Source organism: Falco punctatus, assembly GCF_963210335.1.
Source record: "Falco punctatus genome assembly, chromosome: 8".
Classification (NCBI taxonomy): domain Eukaryota; kingdom Metazoa; phylum Chordata; class Aves; order Falconiformes; family Falconidae; genus Falco; species Falco punctatus.
Window position 1 is genome coordinate 21,396,343 of NC_137588.1, and position 18,298 is coordinate 21,414,640.

General features: G+C 35.3%; 1 protein-coding gene across 6 annotated transcripts in view; it reads right to left on the reverse strand.

The window, feature by feature from the left end:
• Positions 1–18,298, reverse strand: part of UBR3 (ubiquitin protein ligase E3 component n-recognin 3) — a 333,487-nt gene that overhangs the window by 279,029 nt on the left and 36,160 nt on the right. For 4 of the 6 annotated variants that reach the window (XM_080398879.1, XM_080398895.1, XM_080398896.1 and 1 more), the window contains exons 10-23: positions 17,944–18,077; positions 15,558–15,644; positions 14,886–14,951; positions 14,707–14,796; positions 13,738–13,866; positions 13,601–13,653; positions 12,811–12,944; positions 12,243–12,330; positions 10,725–10,864; positions 7,474–7,570; positions 6,077–6,218; positions 2,283–2,387; positions 1,207–1,380; positions 951–980 (exon numbers count right to left, since the gene is read on the reverse strand). In XM_080398879.1, coding sequence (XP_080255005.1) covers positions 951–980; positions 1,207–1,380; positions 2,283–2,387; positions 6,077–6,218; positions 7,474–7,570; positions 10,725–10,864; positions 12,243–12,330; positions 12,811–12,944; positions 13,601–13,653; positions 13,738–13,866; positions 14,707–14,796; positions 14,886–14,951; positions 15,558–15,644; positions 17,944–18,077 — 1,469 coding nt within the window. The remainder of the gene's footprint in view (positions 1–950; positions 981–1,206; positions 1,381–2,282; positions 2,388–6,076; positions 6,219–7,473; positions 7,571–10,724; positions 10,865–12,242; positions 12,331–12,810; positions 12,945–13,600; positions 13,654–13,737; positions 13,867–14,706; positions 14,797–14,885; positions 14,952–15,557; positions 15,645–17,943; positions 18,078–18,298) is intronic. The other 2 variants (XM_080398894.1, XM_080398890.1) reach the window with 1 other exon arrangement.

An 18,298-nucleotide genomic window follows, 5' to 3' on the forward strand; every position in this document is an offset into this window, starting at 1 on the left:
ATTTTGTGTGGATTTATTAGCTGAGATCCACAAGCCACATACCCATATTTGCAAGCAGAGCTTGCTCTTCAGGACACATAAGCATAGTTATGTTAATGACACAGCCCATTCAGATGTTCCTATTCTGTGCTACCCTTGCTTTCAATACATGGAAGCAACTCTCATGTAGTAAATCCATAGCAGAAAGATGTTCCCTGAATATTTTGAATATGAAGTTCAGAACGCTTGAATATCTTACCCTCTCCTTCTAAGAAGGCTAGGCAGCCAAGAGATACCAAATATTTCAGAGATCAAATATAAAAATGGGATTCTGACAGTTACCTCACCTACCTTCTTTATGTTTTAATCTATTCCATCTCACCTGCCTACTTTAAATTTCAATCTATTCTTCTAACATCAACATGCAAAAGAAACTTCCATTGTGTTTCACCACGTGACATACAGTAATCTGAAGTCCTGCATACAGAAGATACAAAGGCAATCCTGACACAGAGATTATGTTGTCTACCAGCCACGAATATTTCAGGATCCCACTATCTACATACTCATTTTCACAAAAAACCTAAATAAACCTGCCATTAATAATTTCAAATGCACTTTCAATGTAAGGTTAAACTTACCTAGATTTGAGAAAGCTAAGACTACTCTACGTTATTAAATGTTAGTAGTATCTTGGCAAGACATAACAGGCCTAAACACAAAGCTCAAGCGATAAGCTATCAATGATGTTTGGTATTTGACAGAAAGCTATTAAAAATGTAAGGATATTTCATTCCTTAAAAGTCTACTACCTAAAATTATGATCAAGAATATGAAAAAAGCATGAGTCCTTGCAATATGAATTAAAAAGAAATTCAGGAAAATTAGATTTCACTGAATGTTAAGATGAGCACAATTAAAGCCATGTTGCTAGTTAATTGCTTAGGAGAACAAACTGCACACAGATCTACCTCTCTCTGGAGGCTCTTCCGCCTTGAACTCTGGTAGATTGAGGACAAAAAAAGTCATTAAATACATCATTTGGAAGGAGGTATCATTTGAAATAACTTTTATTTCTGTTAACTGTACACTTTGGAAGGATTACTCAAGAAAAAAAAAATCCTAAGTGATTAATAAAACCAGTAGAAAAATAATCTTAACAAAAAAAGCCCAAACTGGCAATAATAAACCAATCTAGGAAAAGGACTAGTATTTGTGTATACTTACTTGTGATGAAGCTAAACCATCAGAACTTGTACTTGCAGGTGGTTCCCTCTTCACCTCTGGAGCAGTTTCTGGTGCTCTTACTCTGACATAGTTAATGAAGTGACGCATGTTAGAAACCAAGTTACTACCTGGAAACCAGCTATCATGGCACCGCTCCTGTCCACCGGCAGATTCCTAAAACAATAAAAAAACCCCATTATACCCCTCTTATGTGTCACAATAATTTACGTTGCTTTCATAACTGTATTACAGAGGCCATAATCTCTCTACGAGATAAGAACAATATGTCAAATAGTATGTACCTCACGAAAGCTGATACACCTCTTAAAAATCATGGTATGACTGATGCCTACAGTGAGGACTACAGGTCTGATAATACATAAATGTACACATTTAATTTGAATATAATCAAACACAGCCATCAGTGCTAACCAGCAGAAGTAAAAGGAACTATTCAGAGTAATCCGAAGCTGTACAATCTAAGATTAACACAAAAAATCCAAACTATACAGAAGTCAATCTCTGAAAAAAAAGTGACAGATCCTTAGTCATATAAGCAATGTTAAACAGTAGGAAAAATTATGAAAGTCATACACCATATGGGAATATAGAACCATGAAAATAAGTTATTTATATTCAATTTCTCATCATAAGATTTTAAAATTTCGATGTTAAAATTTTGGCTATTTCACATAGCTTAGAAGATACAGAGCTTTAGCAATAAAATGCTCAGTGATGAAGTTTTCAGCTGAAAATCTAGAAATTTAAGTGGGTTTTAGATTCAATCATTTAAATATCTTTTTTTACCCAATTTCAATTACTAATTTACAGAGTAGTACATATCTAACCAGTCTGTGTTGTCAGGTTACATATACAGAAACTGTTGAAAAACACAAGATACTATACTCCACAACAGTATATGGTTTTCTTTTTTTCCCCCTTAGTTGATCCCTGCTTAAGTAAATAAAGATGTTTTATTCTAATTCCTATGATAAAATTAGTAGTTTCTTTAAATTATATTGAATCATGAGACAATAATTTTATATTTTAATTAAAAAGCTGGTATTTATTCTTACCTCTTCATCTGACTCTTGTTCTGGAGAATTTTCCAACCCCAGCTCAATCAAATACAAAACCATACAAAGCACGTGTTCTGATAAATTCTGATGATCCATTAATATCTAGGCAGAAAAACAGACATACACATCTTAGAAGGTTTTATCTTCGATACTCTCACAATCCCTTTTACAAAAAAACCAAAAACCTGATGGACATCTCTAGTCTAAACTTGAAGGTAAAGAAAGTAGCCAGGAGTCTCATACGAAGAAGCTCAAGACAGTAGCTACAAATCTGATCTCAAAGTGTGACTGTCCAGGTTAGCCACACTAGGAAAAGTAGAAGGTCTTGAGCCACATATGTGATTTTTGCCTGTGGGTTTTTTGGTTTGGTGGTTTTTTTCCCCCTTAATCACTGTGCTTGCAAGTGCTGTATCATGAGATACAAGTATCAGCTAAAAAGAAAAGACTAGACAGGCAGAACACTGTAACACTTGCTACCCTAGTGTATTGTTGGTAGACACTGAGCACCAATATCAGCATTGAAAATAGCTTTTGTTGCACATTAACACTTTCAAAGTCCTATCACATGCATAAAAACACAGGAAAAAATTATTTTCAAGAGCAGTGAAATGCCTGTCCAAGTTCCTGGAATATCTACTCTGAAAGAGCAGCAAGTATTTTAAACTTCACTCTTATTATGACTGAATGCTCCAACAAAATACCTGATTAATGATTATGCTATAGGATTAAAAAAGAAGTTCCAAGTAGGCCAAGAATAGTAAGAGTAATAACATTAATATAGCTCTCCAATAACAATAATGGAACACTACTCCAAAATAAGACATAGAATTTTGGATGTGATGGATCAACAGGATTGTTGTGTTTAAAAGACAGGAAATCGTTATTCCACAGCCTATTCAGACTTCAATGTATCTAAACTTACAAAGAGAGTGTTCTGGATGAGACACTTTGGACTCTTCAGGTTTAATTTAATTTTTTTCTGAGATGATTAAAAATTAATTAAAGGTTTAGAAAAAAGCTAACCTTTTAGCATCACTACAAAAGCAAAATTTAGTCCTATGCTCTTCCAGTCAAACAAACTTAAAATTGTTTTTAGTTCAAGCTGCAATTTAACACCGAAGTGCCAGGTAAAGCTGCACAGATCCCACTACTATCAGCCTCGAGCAAAGAGCTGCACCCAGCCTTCCCTCCGTTTGTCACATGATCAGGTCACCATAAGGCCTCATGAGCTCCTAGTCCTGTAAGTGATGCTTGGATAACTGGGAATGCCGGAAGGGTTAACAGGAATTTAGTCCACAACCATCTTCACATCATCTTTTTAAATTAGTAATAAATAACCTTATCTCTAAATTAACAGATGCCCACATCTTTCTTCTAACACAGCTTTCAATGCATTGATAGGAAGATCCAGTGCTGCTTAAAGTAAAAAAACAGGACAACTTTTCTCTTAAGAATATTCTGACTTAAAGAGAAAATGGCAAGAACCTGCAAGTTACCAAAAAAGTGGATGAGAAAATAGGTTTAAAATTTCATTGCAGACAGGCTACTATAGAAATGAATATATTTAGAGTGTAGCCTAGTAAAGTTTTAAATACGACTTCATTTTGAATAGGCCAAATTTCATAAGCAAATATACCCATGAGAAAGATCAGAGAGATAAAGTTCTTAAAACAAGTATTGTTTTACAAGAGCTTTTCTAAATTATGTTTGAGCAGCTGATTTAATCAAACCAAATCAAATTGGAGATTACAGAGACCGTTTAATTAAAAAGGGCTCTCAGTATTATGTTAATACGAAAAGCTTATGCCATTGTACCAGTGAGAATCAAAAGTCATGTTGACTAACACTTCTGGAAAGTCAAATTGTCAAATGCAGTCTACTGTTCTGTAGGCAGTCCCAAAAGTCAAGAGATATAAAGGCTGTCATGAATTGGCAAAACTTCACAAATAGACAAAACTTCATTTAAGCCAACCCATGGAATCAATCACTACATAATTTCTGCCATCCATAAATCTGGTCAAAACATGTTTGGCATTCCAGCTAAAACGGCAACTCAGAAATTTTAAGATTCTCAAGATTTAAGTACTTGAAGCTTCTTCACGCAGTGAGAGCAAAACCAGCCACTCCTCCCGCCCCCCCAAAAATACAAGCAAGGTTAAACATACTGCACACAGCAGCTTCCCTGGCCAAAATCATGGAAAACCCTGGGAAACAAAGTACTGCCACTCCAGGCAAAGTTCTAGTCAGCTCTTGTGTGGGGCATGCCTGGTCTGGCGTTGACTTTCTCAGGACTTCAACAGCTAGCCAAGTAAAATAAACAGCCACCGAACATGCACACAATGTAACTTTGCTGTGCCTACAGTTTGGCTAAATTCAGACCCAGAATCTTGATAAAAGAACGTTTAAAAGATGGGAGAAGGAGATGTGTTTTGTCCTTGCTTCAGCCTTGGAAACTCATGCCAGAACAGGCATTCAGCATGAAAAATGTCAGCCATTGGTTTAATTGCAGCACGATAAAGAACTAGATGTCTGACAATGGAAAACCCTGACCAATTGCTAGATGTGTACTGAGCTTCTAAAAGGTATAGTTTCATCCAACAGACTCTGCACACGATATTCAGTCCTACCCATAATAGGATGGGACATGTTACAGAGAAGAAAGAATTTGTAGTAAAATACTAAAAATTTTGTATTTTACATTTTTAAAGTAGATTTTTGAAATTGCACTAATTACACAGCAAAACCTACAGTTCAACTGAAGTCATTAATTTGTAAACAATACAAAGCTTCTCAAAAGCCCTTTTCTGACATAATGGTGAAATCTATTGAAAGAATTCAGGCAAAATCTTAAGTCTTCATTAATCTTAACAATATACTGACAACTTATACCATACCATTAGAGAAAGAAATCAGCTGAAACAACTCAGTGGGAGTAAGCATGGCTCTTTGTAAATACCACACAGTTATTACAATATTTAACAACAGATATTTTCTGTTCAGCAGAAATTTAACAGTGTAACAAAACAAGAGCTTTAGGGAAGGTGGGAGCACTTTAAAAAGCACAAAAGGTAACTCTGCCCAGGAAAAGCACATCAATCAAACCACTTTTTATAGTCCCTCATCTGCCTTTGCAGCACACTGCTTTGAAAGCAGTTTTCAAGTACAAAGACAGATTCAAAGTTGCATTTGCTGATGAATGTACTCTTCAAAAAGGATGCACTTCTCTTGAAGAGGGCAGCCAACTATCAAAGACAAAACCAAACACAATTTAAAGGCATCAAATAGTCCTGAAAAACAAGTGCTGCGACATTAGCAAAAGCCAGAACATATCTGCCAAGTGATGCCAGAAGCAACAGCAGTTATGAGACATATTTGCCATTGCGGATCTAAAGCCATCAAGGTTTGCTATATTTGAACATGCTGCTGATGCCTTAAAATTCTGCAGCGGGAGCCAAAGGAACACCACTCACACCACCACGCTCCCTGAAACCATCATGGCACAACAACTCAAATGGCAACTCTGATGGTTCCTTGACGTAGTGTGACAGCTCATGCACTTGGGTATCTGACTTTGTGTATGCATATATGAAATAATCATTCATGAAATAATGAAAATGGTAGACAAACATAATCACAACAGATGTACATACATCATTGTTTTATACAAAAATAAAAATACTGTATGAACCCTCACTATGTTATATAATCTGTTAAAAAATCATGCTTCTAAGAAATACTCTTCTAAAAAAGTGGAAGTAAAACACTGGACTTAATGAGAATTATGACTGTACCTTGTAAAGAAGTGTGAACAGCACGATGTGCAAGGTTTTACAGTGTAAAAGCTTTATGAGACCTTTGTAACTTGGGTGTAGCGGCGTTCTCTTCTTGTAAGGAGGCCATGGGTTCCCAGGGAACTTACCACTTTGCTTTAAACTGTTAAAACAAGTGAAACTTATGTTAAACACCACAATAATGTAGACAACTGCCACTGTCATAGATAATTATCCTGCACTCTTTTTGTTTAGAACAACTTCAGAGTTGATGAGCATTTCTAAGCCATTTAATTTATTTAAGCAGCATTCTAAAAGACTGGAACGTATAAAAAACTAAATCCAGTCTCATTTTTCTGTGGATTACTACTGATTTAAATGACCTTTATTTATAAATGGATCTTTAATTAATGTTATGAATTTTAAAATTCCATTTTGATTCTAAGAGGCACACAGAAGCGATCGAAAACTTTGCACTTCAGCCAAATCCATGTTAATCAGACATACAACACTGAAATCTCATGTCTGTAGGAATAGATTACAGGCAATACCAGGAAACATGAGGCATAATTAGCTATAGTTGACAGTACCAGTGCTATCATATCTACGAACTTAAGTGTTAAGTTCAACATGGACCCACATTTCTAATATTGAGCTGGAATCCAGTACAGTAGACAATGCAATTATATCATAGGATAGTACCTTGCTCAAAATCACTTACAGTAGATATTTATGATGACCCTTTCACTTAATGGAATGAGCAGAGGGGCAGAGGATTATTTCACCAAGTTTATTATAAAGGATTTTAAACTTTATTTTTACTCCCACAGTGTGAAATAAAAGACAATTAAATAAAATCAGCTGCAAACATTCTATCCCTTACAGCTTCTTAAGGGACAGAGTTAAGACAGAATCATCTTGCTTCTTAGAACTTGAGTGTCACAAATGTTTTTTCCTGTATTTAAACCAGAATTTAATTCACTCATGGTTTCTGTCATGAGTGAATACATAGAAAACACCCACATTGTCTTCAACGTGATTTCAAAACACAGAACTCTGTAATACTGTGCTTCACATACCTAAATGTAAAATAAATGAAAATAGATACAGCTAGGTTTTTTTAAGTAATTTGTAAGTGATTTTTAAACATTAACTTCTATTAAGTATTTTATCTGTGATGACATTCACTACTTTGTGGCACTTAAATCGATTCTTAAACATTTATGGAAGAGTAACAGACTAAGCTAACCAAAACCCTGATACTGCCTGTAAATTTATAAACTATTTACTCAAGGACACATCTGGGGCCTGAAAACTTCAATAACATGGTTAGCATTACCAGACAGTGAAAACAAACAAAAAAAATTGTGCAATGAGGAACAATATGATGTTACATTTCTAAAAATGATCCAACTTACAATGCTGTATATCTGTCCATTGCAGACTGCACATCTCTACGGTAAACTGTTCGAAGTATTACCATGACAGGATCAAATTCCTTATCCCAGACTTCAGCTGTTGTTTAAAAGAAGTCACATGTTAAAATTCTCTTTGAAGACCTTTACAACTTATTCTACATTCTCTTCCTAACTAGCTTTAATTATGTAATTTTCTATTACATAACAATTATTTTGAGGCAAAGTACAGTAATTTTTACTAATTCTTACTAACTTACTATACTAATAATTACTACTACTTATCAAGATGGAATAATATTTTAAGTGAAATTTTGATAAGCTACAAACCAAAAAATCATCAATCTAGGCAATAGATCTTTTCTACTAAGTTTTATTTTACTGTCTTCTAGCTTTCTTTTCTGTTACATAGTAATTTATAACGTGGGATAAAACAGAAAAATCACATATTTCTGATAAAATAACAGTTGTAACACACTCTGAGGAAAGTTAAAAAAATTTCCAAATTAATTTCAAAAATCCAAGTAAATGTATTTATCCAAGTGTAACTATAGGAAGGCAGCCAAACTTTAAAAAAAAATAAAAATCTTGGTTTGCTCTTTTTAATTTCTGAGTACATGTAAGAAAAGGTGTAAATTGTTTTTTACTTGGTACTTGATAAGCACAAGCCCTCTTGAAAATAGGAAGTAAAGGCTGCAGAGCAGTTAGCAAGTAGGTGATATTTAACTACTAATTGCAGTAAGCCAAACAACTAGAACACATTTTTTTGTTCAGTCTCAAAAATGGCCATGTTTCTTATCAAATAGTATGTGTGGTCAAACCTTTACAAACATGCCTTATACATTATTTCGGCATTAAGATCTTAGTTATCTCTGTTTGATTTAGTAGCTCTAAAGTAACATCCGGAGTGGCTTTCCAGGGCAATCACAAACAGAAAAGTCTATACAGACTGTAAAGATATCCCATTTAACTGCTACCTTTTTTTCTATTTACAAGTTATTAAAGAACAAAATTAAGTTTTCAACCTAAAGCCAAATTAAGATATTCATTCTATTAATTGTTTGTAAGCGTTCAGCTCTCCTAATACAGCAATATGAAGGCAAGATGCAGTGACCCCATCAAAGGAAGAAAAAGCCCAGTGGATACAGAATTTTAGCTCCATCAGCAGGCATAACACAACACAAGCACTTACAACATTCTTCAAAAGTTTTCACAGGTAAAAGTGGGCAGCTTTACCACCCTTTTAGGATTAAGTTTCCCCAGGCAGGAAGACAAGTGGTCAGTACTCCTATTAATCCCTACTAATGTCAACAGTTCTACAGATACCTTCATATGCTGCTAAGAGTAAACATGTAGCATAGTTTCCACTATGTGTGAAATATGTTCAAACTTAGCTTGTGAAAAAACCAACTTTTTCTGGACAGAGTTTACTGTTGCAGTCTGAAACACAAATGAGGCTTGTTTGGTCTGCTAACGCACAATGAGGAAAAAGGAATATGTGAGGGAGCCATACACAGAATATTAGCAATGTACACACTGCTCATCTTCAGCCCACAAATCCAGAGAGAACTGGAAGAACTATTTCTTATTTTTGGAAGCTGGTTTGGTTTTGTATTTTTTTAAAATGATGGTTGATGGAAGCAAAATCTGGGGCTTCTGCAATCATAAATCATAGATTTTTTTATCCCCCTTAATTTTAGTGAAACAATGGAATAGGGGGAACAGAGCTCAACATGACTCGTTTGAACTGCAACAGGCCACAAACTACAATCTTAAAAGTAACTGAAGTATCACCGTTCTTTTTCAGAAACTGTACAGCCTTATAAAGATCATTTACGTCAGTATTCATTGCTATAGACTAGATACTTAAAAAAACCTGTAAGACACAAAACCAGAGGTAAACTATGTTAAAAAAAAAAACAAGTACCAAAAAACCTCGAAACACTATAACCTAGCATTAGATTCCCTAAAGTGTTACAATTAAAGATACCACAAGCCTTATTTTTTTTCCCTTCACACTGCTACAAAAAAAGACTAGCATGTCACAAGATCCAGAAACCCAACAGGACAGAAGGAAATGCAGTTTACATAATATGAAAATAAAGTTCTTTTACCTATGTAGCATGAAGCTGCCTAATTACACTTCAAGGAACCAGAACAAATCAATTCCTGAAAATCTGGTTTCACAAAATTACTCCACTGGTTGTTAATTTGTATAAAGGCAAGAACTTCACTGACTCATCAATCTCTTAGTACAAAAACTAGCAAACAAGTTAGTACAGTAGAAGTTCCTACATTAACAACAACAACAAAAAATAATCCACAAAAGAACACAGCCTGCAAACCAAATGGTTTCAAAACTGTCAAACCCCAACCTTGCCAGTTCTCAAGGGAGGTAAGCAGGGGAGGAAGGAGTTAACTCCTTTTCAGCTCTGCCATAAGCTGAAGCACAAGAGCTCACAAAGCATTTCAGATTCCTACAGGCTTATCTGCTCTGAGACAGGAAACAGTAATGGAACACCGAGTTCTTGAATTCTTCCTCTCCTTTGGTATACCAACACTGTGCTGAGCCCAATTTAGATGACAAACTGGTCAGGGTAAGAAACTTCTCATTATCTCACTGTATGCATTGCAGAATTATAGAACATATTCTATAACTAGTCCAGCCTGAACTTTTTGTTCTAGACCATCACTGTTGACTGGGAAAAATGTTACAGGATACCAGGACAGTTAAACAATATAAAAGAAAGTATGATGCATCATGACATCTTTAATAATCAAAATGTGGAGAAGATCAAAGAAAATAATTTTGCAACTGGCACCTCACTAGTGCAAACAGTTCTAAACTCTACTGAGTGCACATCTGATTTTTTTAAAATCACACGAAAGATTAAGTATGCAGATCAGTGAAATATAGATAACCATTTTTCAGTTCTCCATTTTTCCCTTGCTTTCTAAGGATATCTAATTTTCACTCATTTTACTCTAGACTAAAATGATTTTTTTAAAAGACTATTAACAGTCTTTAGCAATGCTCTTAAACATAAGCAATGTACAATAATGGAAAGGTCAAACAAGTTTTGTGGGGTTATGGTGGTGTTAGGTTTGGGTTTTTTGTTTGGGGGGGACAGTGGCGTGGGGCTTCTACCATTGTTTGCTGGGTTGTTTTTTGTTGTTTTATTTTTTTAAGGAAAAAAACTGTAGTTAAGCATCTTACCACTGATTATGTTAGAAGAGGACACCATTTACCATACCTTTAGGTGTATACATTCCTTGTTGCATGGAACCTCCAGGTTCAAAAACAGGAGCTTTAAAATCAGCAACTGCTGACAAGACGGATTCAAAGCTTAAGCTTCCTGGAATAATACCACTTTTAGGATTGGGGTTTTCTGGAATGTAATGTTTGTGTTAAGGAAAGCAAAGTTAACTTAGTTGCAGGACACAGCATTTTACTTCCCTTTTGACATTTTCAGTCACTCATTCCAGAAGCCACTTTTCAGCAGTGCTCTGTGTTTACCACAAGAGGTCTGTCTGCTCCAGCTGCTATGGAACAACAACTATTACTGAAGCGAACCAAAGCCTCCTTGCTAGGACATTAAAATTTAAAGCAAGCCAATTGCTACATGGCTTGGCTCAAGAGGTAAGTATTAAATGAGAAATAAAAACGATCTGTCATGCATATAAAGTTTCTGTACTTGCCTTTATTTACTAACAATTTGGCTCTCTTCATAGCAAGAACATTTTGCATTTACAGGTAAGTGCAGAAAATGCAAGTGAATAGCTTGGGATTCATAAACACAGTAAGGAATTCTCCACCTTGGATTGGCTATTTCTCATTTTTGATAGCGATACTTAATTGACCTAGTGAGATTACCCAAAATCACAAGAAGCAGTTATAAATAAGGAAACTTCTGCTTAGTGGTTAAGTGATTGTTTATATAGATGATTCACTTGTTTCAAATAGTTAAGTGATTCCCTGAAGTGAATTGCTTTAAGTGATTTACTTCCTTTACATACTTTTTTAACATTGAGTTACTAGGTCATATCATAATAATTCTTACTACATTTTTGTAACTCTCAATCTCCTCCTTTCCTATCTTTATAAAATCCTAGTATTTTTGCTCAGTGCTTATCCCTGGATTACAATCTCTTTTGGGCAATCACCACAATCTATTTAATTTGTGTACGCCTAATACACTGATAGGAGTAAAACCTGCAGATTTGTATTCAACTGTTTGGGGACATGAACCGTATCACTGCACATAAAGACTCTCCTAGAGTTTGCCGTTCTTCAAGTAAGACAGTTTCCCCCATAACACATGCATTTCACTCTAACTGCTATACTTGCATTTTCAGCTATTGACAGCAAAAGCCAATATAACAGAGTGGCTTCTTTTTATACTGGCTTAAAATCAACAATAAACGAAGGCTCAAATCCAGATAAAGGTGATGCTTGGCTAAACCTTCTACAATGTAATTGGAAAACACTTTTCACCTCACACCTAAAGGACTTTTGTACTGTTAAAAACAATAAAAATTAAAAGAGCAGTTTCACATTTTGTATCAAAATTAATTTAAAACTATCACAAAGTTAGTGCATATTTTGTAAGAAAAAACAAAAGCCTTTGCTGATGAGTATATGCAAACACACCTTGACACAATTTGTTATAATTATGCAAGCTGAAAACATGTTGTTCAAGCTCCAATATCCCACTACTATCCAGGTACCTGTCATTCTCATTCATGCACATTAATTAATGTATTCCAAGGATATGAGATCCAATAATGAACTGTGTGTCCTGTCATTCATACAGAGCTGGGCTACCATCTCTGCTCTGAGGATCTCATCATCTGTCATTCCTAGAACAATAAAATTTTAAAAGCCATTAAAATTACATAATTTTAAAACACACATTCAGCATACATTTGTCATTAAATAGAAGTTAAACTTGATACAAACATTAAGTAATAATACAGTGCTATAAAAATACAGCAATATAAAAAAAGGGATGGCATAAATGCTATGGAGAGACACAACCTCAGTCAGGAACAAGGTACTAACTGGAGCTGTTGCCTTTCTGAAAAAGATACAGAATCTTCACATGATCACATACACAAATCACCCACTTCCATTAAAGTAATTTTTCTCTATTTCTATATATCATGTCTATTTCTAATTCATAAGGGAATAAAATTCAGTAACTGGCAAAAATGAAACCAAGTGTTGAATGCTTTAAGTTACTATATGGCTTATCAGCTTTATGGTAGCTACTAAATATTGAATATAAATGAATGGGCATGTTATTTATATACAAGCATTCTTAAAGCAGTGATTCTTACCTAAATGTAAACGAAGACTTAAAAGAAGGACCAAAAACGTTAAAGCTCCTTCCAACATCGACCTTTCGTGCTCTGAATCAAGAACTGTATTTTGATGCTGTGATGCCATTGTTAGCAGATCTACCACCTTAAATCTACACAGCAAAGAGTAAAGTCAGAAACATCATTCTCCAACATTAAAACACCAACATGAAATGTACTGATAAACTCAGGACACCATTCACAACAACCCAAAATGAATACAAAATGAAATGCGTGTAATGCAATAATATGCAAACACTCTTATTTTTAAATTCAGATTTTCATTTAACTATCTATAGAATCTGCTATAGCGATATTTACTCCACATGAAAACACCTTACATTTATGAACATATAAAAGCTAATGCCAATTAACCTGTTTTCAAACCTTGATTTTATTCTATCTAGAAAAGCAGACACTCCCTCTGTGTCTCTTATTGCAGCTCTGTTTATCTGCTTCTTCAGGCTAGCATATCCTGAAAGCTTGCATATGAAAATGTGTAAAACTTAAAAAGCCCTGAAGATGCTCAGAAAATGAATGTCTGAAGTTTCACTACTGCACTGTAAATTCAAAAGCCAATCCTGTATAAAATCAAGGATATACCTTGAGATACCTCTTTTGGTACAGCCCTTAGGTAAGTGTTAGTTTTGGCTAGGCAGAGTTCTACCACTGAAGATGGGTATCAGACATGAACCTTTTCTCTCACGTGGCGTAAATGAGTCAACAGCTAGCACAAAACTGAAGAAAAGCGTTCATCTTTTAACACTACCTTTCAAAAACAGATGAAATAAAATAATCCGGGTCCAGCCTAGATGCACAGACCTGTGGAAAGAGAATAAATTTATTTTTTTCAGTAGCATGTTTATCAACAATCATTGTGTTTGCTTCTTAGAAAATGTAACTTACTTGCAGCAGATAAATGTCAGGATCAATCATTGAATTGCAGAAATGAGATTGCACGTAAGTCATGGCCTGTCCTTTAATTTGTAGACCATTTCTAACCCACATGTTGCTGTGAATTTCAGAAAGACTTGCCTGTCAGGAAAAAAAAAACAAAATAAGAAGTTACAAACATTTTAGGGATATTCAGCTAGTCAGTTCAATGTTAGCAGTTCATCCATATATTATATTGATGATATATATAATACTAATTTACTTATCCTGGCAAGTGAGGGATGAAAAGGAACCACTGGAAGTTTATGAAACAGAGACCATATTTTCATGAGAGCACATTTCAGACAACAAAAGTGATCAAAACCAATGAAGTGAATCATTTCTGTATTTATTTATTAAAATCTTTTTAAAAGTACTCCAAAGATGAAGGCATCATGCTTAAAATGAAGTTAGGCATAAAAACAATAATTACAAATACTGCTTATTACCACTTACATGCAAATAAATACAGATTTGTAAAAAAAAAAAAAAACAAAAAAGAGAGAGAAAGTTGCAGGGTGCATCCATTCTTGAACTCATGCTCAATTTAAAATAAGAATTTTTCAGATTCAGGTTTTTTCTCAACTTGCGCTCCATTCATAGCTATTCTATGAACATGCAAGTCCATGTTTTCAAAGGGTTGGTTCTTCCTACCCTTTTGAAAGTGTTATAGTGAATATTATTTTTGTAATTCTCAGAATACAATAACTAAAGCCACATATTTTTGGAAATAGGAAGGCAAAAAAAAGTTTATCCTAACTACTCAGTATATTCTAGTTATTTACTGTCACATATTGCTTATTTTGATATTCCACAATTAAGATAACACTCCTTTGTTAAATACTTCTAAATATATTTAACTGATAGGGATTACAAAAATCAGACAGCAACTATGTTTTGTTGTACAACTCTACATTGGCAAAGTCAGAAGTCTGTCCATACCTGTATCTGAAGCGGGTGAATCATTAATTTCATCAGCATCTCCTGATCTGGCAAGATAGTATCAAGATCTAGTTCTTGGCATTTGACAGCCTAGAAGCAAAAAGCAAGCACACATTGTACTGAACAATCACACTCAACAGGGAATTTCTATCTTCTATGTGACTAAAACATGTGCTTACCTTACTTAAAAACATGGCAAAGTAACGGTGCAGTGGCAAATGAAAAGTAACTTGGTTAGGAGCTGGCTGGAAGTAAAATAAAGATATTTTAATATCATATATTAAAAATAAACAAACTGCAAATGTCTTTGTCACAACCACCAAGAACAGTATATTGCATGTCTTCATCTGATGGACTGACTTTCTACTAATAGAGTATTACTTCATTCCCCTACACTCTCCAATGATTCCAAAATTTCCCTTATTCAGACAGCTATAGTTAATGTCTTTCTAAGCCCTCAGTAACTAACGTCACTCTGAACTGATTGGGAGTATTGCTTGCTAAGGTGGCAAAGTGCTCCCCACTACCATATCAGAAGAGGACTTCTGTGTTGCCATTGCTTCAGCTCTTCGTTCCGAACAGCAGTACACCAATGGCACTGCTTTTAAGACTCACATAGCTTATGCTTGCACCAGCAAATTTAAATCACCAAGGCACTATAAATAAAGGATCCTAGGATATAACATGACAACTATTAACTACAAACTCTAATTTCAGCAAGACAGTCCTTTTTCAATCACAACCTTGAAAGACTACTTAATTTAAGGGGGGCAGGGGAGAGGGAGTGTATCACCTTTGAAGCTTAATCAGATTTTCACAGTATTTTGCCTACGTTTACTAGGAATATTTACCTCATCTACAAAGTTGATAGCATCAAACCAGTCCTGAAGCGCTTCAAGGCAGTATCTGACAACGTTTCGTGTGTATTCCTGTGTTTCCTGCAGTAAGAGAAACCAGTGTACTACACAAGCCAAAATAGTTTCAACTGTCACTCTATTTTCCTACTACAAATAAATATGATTATTTCAAGAATATTTTTACAGTACATAATTCATGCCCTCATCATACAGATATTAGAATCATAGAATCTTTTAGGTTGGAAATGACCTCTGAGATCCTCAACTGTTAACCCAGGACTGCCAAGTCCATCATTAAACCATGTCACTAAGCACTGCATGTACGTATTTTTTTAAACACTTTCAGGGATGGTGATTCCACCACCACTCTGGGCAGCCTGTTTCACTGCTTCAGTGAAACCACCCTTTCAGTGAAGAAATTTTTCCTAATATTCAATCTAAACCTCCCCTGGCATAACTTGAGGCCGTTTCCTCTTGTCCTGTCACTTGTTATCTGGGAGAAGAGACCTTCCCCCACCTGCTTACAATCTCCTTTCAGATAGCTGTAGAGAGCGACAACCTGAGCCTCCTCCTTTCCAGACTAAACAACCCCAGTTCCCTCAGCTGCTCCTCATAAAGAGTTAGTATTAGGATGGTTTCACCATTACTATAAAAGATAATAATTTCAATGGTGAGAATTAAGGCACCTTAAGAATGGTCTGCTGGTCCTAGTGCCTATTGTTTAATTTATCCATTTATTTTTACCAAAAATCTAGAGATGTAAGCATAGAAAAAAGTACAGCCATTCCTTTTGGTTGCATGGAAAAAGTCTTGGAAGTTTATCTGTAAGCTGGCAAATACAAAGTACCTGAATGCAACAATAACACAATACTGCACAGATTTCAACAATATGCAAACCTCATTATGATTGCATAATATAACCCTGTAACAATGCCCTAAAACTATAATACATTTCAGATTAAATCATGTATTTCAAGCCTAGAACTGCACTCCATGAGCCAAGCAGTAATGTGCAAGAAGAGAAGGCAGGAGGGGAGCTAAAGCAAATTGCTCTGTGATCAGCAGAACTTACAAAGCCTCATTTCTTAATGGACTTTTCCTTTAATCTTCTCTTCCCTCTAAACACAGACTCCAGACGTGCCCCACACTCTTAGGGTATCTATGATACACTTCTCATGCAAAAGCCAGCAGTGCTTTGGCCAGCCAGAAGTTGTGCAAGTACCGACTGGCTCGCTCAGACACCTTTTCTCATCAGGAAATCAAACAGCCACACTCATCCTGCTGTTCCACCCTCTACGGTGACTAGGCTCTGCCAGCTGTTCCTTTCCTATGGGATGCAGGCTGCAATCTCTTCCCATCCATCCAACTTCACTAATCAAGCACAACCATTAAACTATGAATTTTCTAAAACACTTCCAAATTTATAGAGAATGACCAAAGCATTCAAACACAGGGGTGAAAACATGACTGACAAGCCCATAGGCAAAGCAAGGAATCATAAAGGCCTTAAACACAAGGCACTTTCCCAACCCTAAGCTAAAAAGAAAGGAATACTTCAAAAAGCAATTTAGGCTTATAAACTGATATATTCATAATGTATCAGTATAACTTAGATTATGGAAGGGCTTTTGCAACTGCCCAATTTAAACTATTTTAAAAATGCATGGTATGCTCATGCACAATTTTTCAGTGCACAGTTCAACTCAGGTATTACTGTCTTATGGATGCTATTACATATCTCAATAAGCTAATTTCAAAGATAAGTATTTATTTCACAAAAAATAACCAATAAAAAGTTTTTTCACATTAAGTATTCCTATAAGCTGATAGATTCAATTTTTACTACAAATTAGTATCATTTGCAGTTTAGCAAATAGTAACAGCTCTTTGCTCTGGTTAGAAAACCATGAGATGTCAGAACATAAGAGGCTTTCCACCTCAGGCTGTTAGTAAAACAACATGAACCCAGAAATTACTCCATCCCACATCATAATGAAGTATGTACCTGCAGACATAATCAAGATTATAATCTCATTAGGACAACTTATATATCTCCTTCCCTACTGAACGAAGGCAAAATGACTCAGAGATTTATCAAGTTCTTCATCAGATTGTTAGTTATTCCATATGTACAGTCATATGGAATGACTGTACACATCCTGAACTTGTAGTCTCAGTTCTAGAGACAATACATTAGACACAAGCATGAATTCTATACTCACTATACACCGAATCCAAGTTGATCACAGTTTCATATATTCAGTAGACAGACACAGCAAAACCCAAGTGTTTTCAAACACAGAACAGACAGACCTTTCAGATCTGAGAACTCTGGAATAAGTCATGGATAAAAGCAATGACAGAGAAATGTTAATCTTACCCTAACTTTGCAGTGTGATAGAAGACCCCACATTGGCTGGGCACAGGCTTCCAGCTCAGCAGCAAAGGCAGCGTAGTATGTCTGTGATTCAAACTCCACATGCTCATTTAGTTCTCGTTTATTTAAGTTCATACCTTCAAAGAGTTAAGCAGAGTTATGCAACCAAATATTTAACTAGGGCTAAGTGGAATGCAGTATTTTTAGTATTATGCATTCACACATCTATTGAGACAAAAAAACACAAACTGTAACAATATATCTTATCTAGCAGCAGAATAAATGATAAAGTATGAGAACAAGCAGCAAAGTTTGAACAGAAATAGACCAGAAAAGAACAATAGCTCTAGACTGGCTA